Genomic DNA, 12,518 nt, shown 5'->3' with positions numbered 1-12,518 from the left:
TGGACCCACAATTTCAAATAAGAAACTTTGGAAAATGTGTGCAGCGTGACCACTAATAACCCATCACTCTTACTGCAGTTACTTAGCTGCTGGTGGGATACAGACTCTCTCACTTCCTAAAATCACAATTTTATCAGTAGAAGCAACACACCACAGGATGTCCAATGATTCCTATATGATCATCTGAGCTGATTTATTATCCACCACAATTCGAGGTTTGGAGGTGGGTCCCCCTTTTTAGGTCGAATAATAATTATTTAAAAAAAGTATTAAAATTTATTCTTTCACCTGAAGAAGGGTTTGTAAGACCCCAACCAGAACCCCCACTAAACGTTGTGTACCTTGAAACCCCACTTGTAGTGTATAATGACCTTAGGATTTTTTTGCTTCCTGTGGTGTGCGGGAGGAAAACCTGTACCACCTTCTCTAATGGGAGATATAGGGGACCCTACATTATCAATTGTTTATTCATCTATCTTTCTTCCTACCCATGTTAACATTTTCAGAATGATAACCACACTGACAAAAAAGTTGTTGTCTAATTAAAATCACTTACTAGAATAACTCCTGAAACTCGAAATAGACGATTAATGACTTACTTAAAACTCCGCTATACATTGTTGCTGCCTTTTCAAAAATAGGTTGTAAATAACGGACCTTCCTTAGCAACATCTTAACCATGGAAACAAACTAGACTGTATTGATGGTTAAGATGTTGCTAAGGAAAGCGCATTTTCACAATCTAAAGTGGCAACAACCGTTTGTGACTTGAGTTTTCAACAGACGATTTCAGGTAGTATTCCTATTTCAATGATCTGCTATTTCAATAAGTTGTGATACCCAGCGTAATGATTTTAATTGGGCAACCTCATTTTTTAGTTTAGTTGCTCATTAAATATTCAGTAACCTAATTAGTGATTGTTTTGTTTTCAGGTCCACACAAAATTCCACTGCAGACAGGCACATGGTCCTGGTACTGATACTTCCTGTATTGTTTTTTCCTATGGCAGCACTGTCCTTGCCACACGAGGAGGTAGGTACCAAATATTTGTATGAATGTGTGTGTGCGTTTATATGTGTATATATAAATATGTGTGTATATATATATATATATATATATATGTGTATCTATATATATATGTATCTATATATATATGTAATGTGTGTATATGTGTATATATGTATATATGTGTATATATGTATATATATATATATATATATATATATAAGTTAACCCGTGCATGATACTCATGCATTCTAGTCTAATCAAGCTACTTAAGGTGTTAAAAAGGTTCTTGTCATGCATTTGGGCCATAGCCCAGGCCTCAACCACCAATCACTCCCCACTGTCACCCCCGGCAACCACCAACCACTCCCCACTGTCACCCCCGGCAACCACTAACCACTCCCCACTGTCACCCCCGGCAACCACCAACCACTCCCAACTGTCACTTCTCCTTCAAGAAATATATATATATATTTTTTAAATCTTTATAAACACTTTTAACAATTAACAAATTAAATTAACAAATTAAAAACATCTTAGTATACCAAATTTCAGCCCTTTCTGAGTTTTTTTTCCCACACACACACACACACACTAAGAATTTAGTAGGTCAGTGTATAACTCCGCCCAGCAGGTGGCGCTGCAGCTCGGTTTTATTTTTTCCACACACAGACAGACAGACTAACACACGCCACTAGACATTTATATATTAGATATATAGATATGTGTGTGTATAAGTACATATATATATATGTATATATCTACTATATAAATGCCTAGTGGCGTGTGAAAAAAAACAAACCAAGCTGCAGCGCCACCTGCTGGGCAGAGTTATACACTGACCTATATATTTCTTGAAGGAGAAGTGACAGTTGGGAGTGGTTGGTGGTTGCCGGGGGTGACAGTTGGGAGTGGTTGGTGGTTGCCGGGAGTGACAGAGTGAGAGGAGTGTGATACTCAGGACCGCTGAGAGAGATCCCTGTGTCTGGATAGACATCTGGATAGATGTGGCGATAAAGATGAAGGATGAGGTGATGGAGAAAAATGATGTGGTGGTGACATGTGGACAAAACCACGTTAAAAAAGGGCGCTTACGTCGGGAAGTAACGCTCTTCCCCTGAGGAGGCCTGGGCTAGGCCCAAATGCATGACAAGAACCTTTTTAACACCTTAAGTAGCTTGATTTGACTAGAATGCATGAGTATCATGCACGGGTTAACTTGTGTGTATATATATATATATATATATATATATATATATATATATACATATATACATATATATATACATATATACATATATATATACATATATACATATATATATACATATATACATATATATATATATATATATACATATATATATATATATATATATATGTATATATATGTATATATATAGAGAGATAGAGAGAGAGAGATAGAGATATATATATATATATATATATATATATATATATATATATATATATATATATATATATATATATATAATCATGACAGTTATTTGTGTGTGATCCAGTTCTAAGCCATACGTTGTAGACTTTACAATAAGGATGCAACAGATCCATATTTTAGGAGTCGGCTAGGTAACAGATCCTATGAAAAAAAAGATTCTGCTAAATACCTAACCAAGTCAGAATACTAATATTAGCATGTACTAGCGCATGTCTTAAATAGCCACCTTTTTCATACAGTCTTTACCCTTTTAAAGTACAACAAAACTACAAATCTGAACAAACTTTGTACAAGGATGTGAAGTACAGAACGGTCTGTCCGGTTTGTCTGTACATGTGTATGGTCAAATTGGACATCAGCTGAGCCTTTAAACCCAAGGCCAATAATCGCACCGATATATCTAGACGTAGGGATTCTAAAAACCTGTTGTTTATTTTTTGTAGTTTTTTTGTCCGTGCCACTGATCACACAACTTAATTTATTTACACAATAGGTTAATTGTATTATGCTATCGTAGCAGTATCACCCCTCTGTAAATAGTGTATATTCGATGGTCCATTTCCTCCAATGATACGGATGAGGACCTACCGATTGTACATGTACATTTATGCTTTAAGGTTTAGCTTTTAAAACTTTTGGAAACAAAATCCCTTAAGAGGATAAGAAGAATTATTGATGGGAAACCTGTGTGATACACTACATCCTGGAAAGTGTTTTTTTTTCCTTCTTTCTTTCTTTTTTTAAATAATGTGTTTTGACTGCAGTTTGATGACTCATTTGTACCGTATCCAAAAACACAGGAGTAAGGTAGCGTAAATCCAAGTTAGAGTAGTTAGCTGGAAGGTGACCAACTAGCCCAGATGTGCCTTGTGTTTTACAGTAACACACCTGCTAACTGTGTAGATTATAGTAGGACATCGTGTAACCCCTACAGCCTGCATACAGCACATGGGAGAATGATTCTTACCAGGCCGGTCTAGCTGTAAAGGGTTAAGAGGAGACTGGAAGGTCCTACCAGAGCACAACGTTTCCCTTTTGATAAATGCATTCTACATGGTAAAGTACAGATTGTGTTTTACTTGTCATTTTAGATATAGGTGTGAAGTACAGAATGTACATGTAGAACATTTGTTAATGTAATATCCTAGTTTTTTATGTCTTCCATATTTCTATACTTGGAGATATTAAGACTAGGAATAATTAATGCAGCCACCAAGAAATTGTTATTTATTTATATACGGCCGGCATACTCTGCCGAACTTTGCAATTGGGAGTAAACACCATAAGAAAACTGACTGGGTATAAACAGACAGACAAAGCGCTAATAGTGTTATATCATTAGTGGACAACAACCGGAAACCTGCATCCCTTATTCATTGGTTCAATACTTAGGACACAGGGTTCAGATACCACGTAGCAGACACAGTAATGTTCAGGGGTACAGCAGTGGGATTGGTTTGTGGTCTGTACAATTCTCTAGCCACAGAGGCGGATTGGCCATAGACCTTACTCTGAGCTTTCCCGGTAGACTGATGGCATCTTGGTTCTTCCTGAGACATTTTATACTGCTTGATGCTGCCCTAGGCTGCCTGTGTGTGACCACATGATTGTCTGACAAAGCATTGGTTCTGTGGTGGTCCCGGATCGAGGGGAATCGCATAGGACCAATATTATGATAGGAGCTGAAAGTGAGGTGGACGAGCACCTCTACGCTACACTGGAACCAATGACGGGGAGATCTGATCGAGGTTGTTATTTTTGGCAGTTATTGTGAAGAGGACTGAACAGGGAATTGTGTGAGATCAAGGAACAGGGCAGTGGGATTGTAAGGGGTGAAAAGAAAGATAAATGGTGAAACAAAGCCAGGTAATAATACAAAATGGCAAAGCAGATCATTGTGGGACCAAGCAGCGAGTCTCCTATGAGACACGAGGATAGGAATCTCATGTTGGTCCCGTCTACATGAGGCCACTTTCAGAATTTTTTCCAGGGTCACATAAAGTTCCCAATCTGCCCTGTCTTACCCCCTGTACTGTGGCTGCAGACAGGGGTTCTTACACCACTTAGCAGGCACACTAATGTTCAGTGGTTAGAGCAGTGAGTTGGGACCAAACCCAGCTAAAAGGTGTAAATTTACACCTGGAGACACCAAGCTACAATGCAATCAGTGGAAATGCAATTTTTTTTATGCATGTAGTAAAAATACTGCCTGCTTTTGCATGATTCATACTAATACTGAACAACTTTATTTTTACACTGCAATTTAGAGTGTAACATGGTTTTGCCAAGGTGCAAAATTACACCTTCCATATGAATTTAGTACTAACTCTATATTTAGACCCGTAGTTGCTCGTTTCTTCACCACTAAGATTTAGGTGTTAGAGCAATGAAATTGGTTTGTTCTCTATCCCCTACACTATGACAACAATCGATAGGACAGGTCACATATCATCATGGTTCTCACACTTAGTAGACACACAAGGATTCATAGGATAGATCTGTGAGATTACACATTTCTGTGCATGGCTTTCAAGCAAATGGGAAAGGTCATCAAAAACCCTGACTTTCCATCATCAGCAGCAGCTATTCAAATAGCACCACTAATTCCGCAGTGCTGTACAGAGAACTCATTCACATCAGTCCCTACCCCATTGGAGCTTACAGTTTAAATTCCCTAACACACACACACACAGACAGAGAGAGAGACAAGGGTCAATTTGATAGCAGCCAATTAACTTACTAGTATGTTTTTGGAGTGTGGGAGGAAACCGGAGCACCCGGAGGAAACCCACGCAAACACGGGAGAACACACAAACTCCACACACATAAGGCCAAGGTCGGGAATCGAACGTATGACCTCAGTGCTGTGAGGCAGAAGTGCTAGCCACTAAGCCACCGTTTCCATCAGGAAACCCTACACATTATGATTAGGAGTTACAAGTTCATGATGTTGATGTCCATCTGATGACCATCATGAACATTGACCTGTCTCTTGGTTCAGGTGATCATACCTTACAGTGGCTGATCTCACCACTTTGCCACGCCAGTGTGGAAACCTAGGTGTATGTGTAGGCAGGCTTGCTTGTTCACATATGAGCAGTGCAACTGGAAGTCTGGATTTGGGCTTACTGTTCATCTTTCAATAAGACAATATCAGTAGATTAAAAAAAATGTGAGAATAAATGAAACAATAGAAACATTTTTTTTAATGTACTTAAAATATGAAAAATTATTTCTGACTAGTAAAACAGTTTTTCTTGTTTTGAGAATCTGCCATCCTGAGATAGCGATAGGAGGACAGCAGCGGTACTCCTAACGCTTTCCACGGTAAATAAGGTATCACCGGTCTGGGGTTATATTAAAGAGTGAGCAGCCCTAATAACCTCCTTTGTTAAATAGACCCCTATATTTGTTATTTCACGCTATACATAATGGCTATCCACAGGACTGCACGGTAATTCCAGAAGTTATCTGATAAGACATATATATTAAAATCTGAGACATACACCGATCAACCACAACATTAAAACCATTGACAAGTGAAGTGAATAACATTGATTATCTCGTTGTAATAGCACCTGTCAAGAGGTGGGATATATTAGGCAAGAAGTGATCAGTCAGTTCTTGAAGTTGATGCGTTGCAAGCAAGAGAAATGGGCAAGTGTGAGGATCTGAGCCACTTTGACAAAAGCCAAAGTGTGATGGCTTGTTGACTGGGTCAGAGCATCTCTAAAATGTTAGGTCTTGTGGGGTGTTTCCGGAATGCAGTAGTTAGTACCTACCAAAAGTGGTCCAAGCTAAGACAACTGGTGAACAGGCAATAAAATCATGATTGCCCAAGGCTCACTGATGCACGCAGGGCTAGCCCGTCTGGTCCAAACCCACTGTAGAGCTACTGCAGCACAGATTGCTGAAAAAGTTAATGCTGGTTATGATAGAAAGCCGCAGACCAGTCAGAATGCCCATGCTGACCCCTATTCACTGCCGTGAGCAACAGAGCTGGACCATGGAGCAATGGTAGAAGGTGGCCTGATGAATCACGTTTTCTTTTATATCATGCGGACGGACGGATGCACGTGCGTCGTTTATCTTGGGAAGAGATGGCACCAGAATACGTTATGGGAAGAAAGCAAGCCGACGGAGCCAATGTGATGCTCTGGGAAATGTTCTGCTGGGAAAACTTGAGTCCTGGCATTGATTTGGATGTTACTTTGACACGTATGACCTACATAAACATTATTGCAGACCAAGTACACCCCTTCATGGCAACGGTATTCCCTCATGGCAGTGGCCTCTTTTAGCAAAATAATGCACCCTGCCGGGCTGCAAAAGTTGTTCAAGAATGGTTTGAGGAACGTGACAAAGAGTCCAAGGTGTTGACTTGGCCTCCAAATTTTCCAGATCTCAATACGATCGAACATCTGTGGGATATGCTGGAAAAACAAGTCCGAGCCATGAAGGCCCCACCTCTCAACTTACAGGACTTAAAGAATCTGCTGCTAACGTCGGGGTGTCAGATACCACAGAGCCCAAACCTTGACGTATCAGACCTGTTTTGTCGGCACAAGGAGGGACCTGCACAATATTAGACAGGCGGTTTTAATGTTGTGGCTGATCGGTGTATATAAGTGTTGTTTCCTGCAATCATGTTTTATCTGTGCAGTCTACTTTGATCCGCTGTGTATCCTTTTAAAATACATTATTTGTCTGTTTCAGGAGATGATACTTTAAAAACATGGGACATAAGAAACTTTAAGAAACCTATCCACATGACCTCTGGACTGACCAATTATTTCCCCATGTAAGTATTCACCCTCTGCTAGGTCTTTTGTTATATCAGGTTCAGTATTAGATGAATTAGAGTTATTCACATTATTAATACAAATGTTGTGAAACAGATGTATTTATCTAATGTATTCTCTCTCTTGGTTCTGGGAAATGCTACCGTGCACATGAAGACCCAAGAGCATTGTATTACATATCTGCAGTCTGGAATATTATCACCGTCTAAAGGATTTGTTATTTGCTTCCTAGGCTAAAATGATAGGATATAATAAAGAAATAAAGTACAATTTATATGTAGCACAACGTAATTTTAGAGTTTGTTAATTTAATATGGGACAAAATGTCTATAGCGCCATCAAAGCCCATATTATTGCTTCATTTCATGTAAGCTGCAAGAAAGTGTCAAAGTGTAGCACCAAAATATACTGTGTAGTGAGATCAAAGCTGTTTCCATGACAACGGAATGCTTACTCTGGGCAGTTAAAGAACACAAACAAAAAGTAAACGTGTTCTATGGATATTAGCTGCTGGACAGACAATAGTAGTCTGACTGCCAAAGATTAGTGAGGCAGTAATACAGTTGCTGTGTGCTATGTATTCTCATATAATGCTTTAATTCTTCTATCAATAATTGATGCCTAATGTATTAATTGTATACCGATCTACAATGTATATTGACATGTCAACTGCAACGTTATGTTGTAGCGTAATAGGATATTCTCAGGGCTTGTTTGTACGGTGTGTCACAACTATCATGATCTTATAGATATGCAGGCCCTCAAATTCAACTGCAGGGTGTAAATTTGCACCTAGAAAAACCGTGTTGCAATGCAAGATAAAAATACAATTTTTCTTTGCCTGCAGAGAAACACTGGGTGCTTTATTTTCACACTGCGAATTATTGATGAGGTAGGATGCGCCCCCTGCCACCTCTACAGCTGTCCTCACATTTCAAATTTGCCCCAATGGCAGTATAATATAGTTTTGCCAAGTTGCAAAATTGCCCTGTCAAGCAGTCAGGCCTGGCCAACCTGTGGCTCTCCAGGTGTTGTGAAACGATGAGCCCCAGGATGCCCTGTCAGCTATCAGCTGGCTATCTACAGCAAAGCATGCTGGTACTTGTAGTTTCACAACACCTGGAGAGCCACAGGTTGGCCAGGTTTGGTCTAGCTGGAATTGCTCCAAGTTCAAAATCAGACCCTTTCTACGCAGGTGACCTTTACGCTTAAAATGAAGACATTTCTTGCCCTTATTTGCACCACTGATTCATTTCTCCTTTCCCATCTCTGCAGGACAGACTGCTGCTTCAGCCCAGACGATAAACTCCTGATAACTGGGACTTCAGTTAAGAAAGGGGAAGGCAGCGGAAAACTGTTGTTCTTTGACATGGTGGATTTCAAGAAGGTCTATGAAATTCCCGTCACAGACGCTGTGAGTGTTCTTATTTTATTGTTATTTATGCTTTCTTAATGTGTGTAAGCAAATCAAGTGTCGTTATATGCTGCTTCACAGCGCTGGGGTCATGAGTTCAATTCCTAACCACGGCCTTATCTGTCTGGAGTTTGTATGTTCTCCCCGTGTTTGCGTGGGTTTCCTCCGGGTGCTCCGGTTTCCTCCCGCACTCCAAAAAACATACTAGTAGGTTAATTGGCTGCTATCAAAATTGACCCTAGTCTCTGTCTGTGTGTGTGTGTTAGGGAATTTAGACTGTAAGTTCCAATGGGGCAGGGACTGATGTGAATGAGTTCTCTGTACAGCGCTGCGGAATCAGTGGTGCTATATAAATAAATGGTGGTGATGATGATATGTTCAGTGAAAAGCTCCTGTTACAGTAAGAGTTGTCTTGAGTTTGGAGCTATATTATAGTGTGCTAGAGCTATTATGGACCCAGTGCTTAATATTAACATACACGAGATAGCAGAGTTAGGGGGAGATTCAATATGGCGCGCGCAAATCATGCCGCACACATTGTGGGCAATTATGGTGGAGACCTCCGCTCATTTTCCTTCAAAACTCTATGGGGTGCGAGGAAAAATGAGCAGAAATTTCTGTCAAAGCTCCGCCACAAAGTGTCTCCCGGATGTTCCAGAGACATTTTGCGGCTAATTGAATCTCCCCGTTACAATCTTGTTTCCAGCACAGGCCTCCCCACCCAGGACCCCTGCAGTGCTATAAGTCCATGTTATGTCACAGCAGCAGGTCTTTTATACAGAGATTTAAGCTCTGTTGTGCTATAGGAAAGCTGTCTGGAATCCACTGATATTTACAATGAAGATATTATGAAGCATGTATCTTAATTATACAGGTAAATCCACTTTGCTTGTTACTGTATTTTTATGGCTGAATAAAGTGGTGTTTGTCTGTTGTAGAGGATGACACAGTAATATAAAATGGGAGCCTGTGTCAGGAATGATAAAAGAGGGTTTAGTTACTACCTCAGGCAGCAGAAAGTTTTGTGGAATTCACCTGTGAGTTCCAAGGAAAATTGTATTAATACTGATTTTACAAATCTGTTACCATGAACCACATGGTAATTGCAGCCAGACTAGCAATGCCAGCCTCTGGGCCAGGATTTAATTTTCTTGCCCCTCTATTGCGTACCCACCAACCTATAGTTACCACTACCCTACAGTCATTTGTTCATAGCCCCAAATTTCCACTACACTAACACATCCCATCAGCAGACCTACAACTGTCCTAATGTTAGGGTTTGTGCTGACTGCCAGGAAAATTGGGAGGTGTGAGTGCTGTACAGTTGTTTTTTTTGAGGGGGTGGAAGAGGGGTTAGGGACAGCCTAGCACGGTGTTGGCTAACCTGTGACACTCCATGTGTTGTGAAACTACAAGTCCCAGCATACCCTTCCAGCAAAAAGCTGCTATATATTAGCAAAGCATGCTGGGACTTGTAGTTTCACAACACCTGGAGTGTCACAGGTTAGCCAAAACTGGCCTAGCTGTTTGGAATAGCTAGACACACCCTTCAGGAATGTACCACGCCTCCTTGTGATGCAGCCACGCCCCTAGCATGCTGTGACCACACCTTCTTACTGGCGACACACAAACTGTGCCCCAACTTCAGCAATTTAAGTGCCGTTGAGTTATGCACCAGTAAATAAGAGATACATGTTCTATTATCTATGTATTCTATCAGTAATTTAGAATAAACTTGGGATTATAGAGCTCCAGTAGGAGGTCAACAAAAAAAAAACTTTATTAAAAATGCCAGACACTCTGCAGCCCTTGACAACGCGCTGTTCTAGGCTCGGGCCTGTATGAGAAATCCAGGCCTGGCAGCCTTTACCACTCAGTATCGGAAGCGGAAATCCCAGTGAGGGGTTTTTACTGACAAATAAAGGTGATAAACACTTTTAAGGCTTACTCGTCTTTGTAGTCGGGTGGTGGATTTGGCCTTTCAGTGAACCTGATGGATAATGGAAGCAAAAAAAAAAAAAATGTTTTAACAAAAGCCTATATTTGTTTAACATTCTTTTATAAATTGGTCTTCCCCCTGTCTGTCTAGTTCGCCGTATTGAGCCATTTAACTTAACATTATTTCTAGAGCTGCCGCCGGAGAAAATAATTTGTTTTATGAAGTGATCTGGAGGCTTAAGCATCTGTCTATGAGGCAGCCATATCTGGATCTCTTCTAAGTAGATCTGTCAGCAGAGAACGGTTTGTACCCTGCTGCCTGTTGTTTTTTACCTGTCATTTGCTTAAAATGTAGCTTTAGTTGAGATTAAGAGCATTCAAATGTATTATATGTATATAGCTATATAATTTTTTGTTTCTTTTTGGCAATTTACAGCATTACTGTATCCAGTTGTAAAGCGGGTGGGGATAGAACAGCCTGAAGTTTGTTAGATCTTTATATTCTGTGCTTAGAGTATCTCAGGACATGTGTGCTGATCATATAGTAGGCAGTGACCTGTCCAATCATGTGATTACGTTAGTGCATATGATAGGGACAGTGTTATGATGTGATAGAGGCAGCAGGAAGCCACAGACTTGGGAATTAGATAGTAGAAAGAGCAGGGTCTCCCAACAGCACAGACTATAGACATGAGGCTTCTGTTATACTAATGCTGGAAAATGGAGGCTTTATCATGGATTTTGGAGTACCACCGACCTTTAAAGTAAGGGATTGAGGATTTATACCTTCTGTAAATATAAAGTTTGCTGTCACAATCCTAGAACCGCTTAGTGCATTCTGGATGTTCTAGTTATTGAATGCTGCCAATTAATCCTAAATGCCCACTAGGGAATACAGCTTGATTGTAAAATGCGCTGACTATCCATTTTTGAACTTCATATAATGTGAGAGGGGGATGTTTTTAGCTAGGAAAAAAACACACTCAGTACACTAGTTAATTTGCTCTATATGAATTTTATTACAACACCCCTTAATTTATATAGCTGTAATATACTGATTGAGTAAAATATCTTACCCTGTTTTACTAATCTGGGCTAAACAAATATATATATTTTTTTTTATTTTGCCCAAAATCACTTATTTCAGTATACTGTCCCTTTAAAAGGCTGATGCATTCCCCTTTTCAGATATCTGGGAAGTCCTCCACCTATTGTCTGCTGTATAAATTACATTTCTATTTAACCCGGAGACCCCCTCCCCCAGCTAAAAATTTTACCCATATGTTTGTAAATTTAAACAAAGCAGTACCACCTACAACCACTAGGTGGTAATAAGAGCCACAGCATTGAAGCTGTGTATTATTTTTCAATGTACTTTGTAGACTATGGTATGTCAGGATTCATATAATCCATGTCCGTGTGTGTATTCTGTGTATGCCTTGCTGTATCGAAAATGAGATGTAGCATTTGTATAAAAATAAATGCGGACTAGTTCCTATGGAAATCTGGTGATTCTATTTAACCTTTTACATTATTTAACCAGCCCCATCTCTTCTGTAATCCTGTGCTTGTTCCTTGTATGAATAGGAAAGAGGAACATGTTTATAGTAAAAAAATAGTCATTAGATGCATATCCAACACTGCAGTCAATGAACATGTTTTCTATATTTACTAGGACAGAATATAGGCTATGTGCATGCTTCTGTGTGACCTTGAATGACACTGAGATGGCTGTTAGCACATGATATGACCGTATTGTATCAGACTTCACTATACCTAGTGCAAATCCTCATTTCGTAAATGGATGTAAAGAAACCCTCAGCTTGCATGTAAATGTAAGACCTCTCTGTCAGCGAGTGTCAGGCTGTTTCCAATCCTCATTGATCCGTCACAGTGTGA

At 39.9% G+C, this 12,518-nt stretch overlaps 1 protein-coding gene across 2 annotated transcripts in view; it reads left to right on the top strand.

Annotated features, from left to right (window-relative positions):
• The window catches only part of WDR70 (WD repeat domain 70), a 213,030-nt gene that overhangs the window by 143,143 nt on the left and 57,369 nt on the right, over nt 1–12,518 (top strand). For both annotated transcript variants that reach the window (XM_075184230.1, XM_075184229.1), the window contains 3 exons: nt 934–1,033; nt 7,182–7,266; nt 8,543–8,681. In XM_075184230.1, coding sequence (XP_075040331.1) covers nt 934–1,033; nt 7,182–7,266; nt 8,543–8,681 — 324 coding nt within the window. The remainder of the gene's footprint in view (nt 1–933; nt 1,034–7,181; nt 7,267–8,542; nt 8,682–12,518) is intronic.

The sequence above is a fragment of the Mixophyes fleayi genome, chromosome 1, assembly GCF_038048845.1.
Source record: "Mixophyes fleayi isolate aMixFle1 chromosome 1, aMixFle1.hap1, whole genome shotgun sequence".
In the NCBI taxonomy this organism is placed as follows: Eukaryota; Metazoa; Chordata; class Amphibia; order Anura; family Limnodynastidae; genus Mixophyes; species Mixophyes fleayi.
This window is presented reverse-complemented; position numbering and strand designations above follow the sequence as displayed.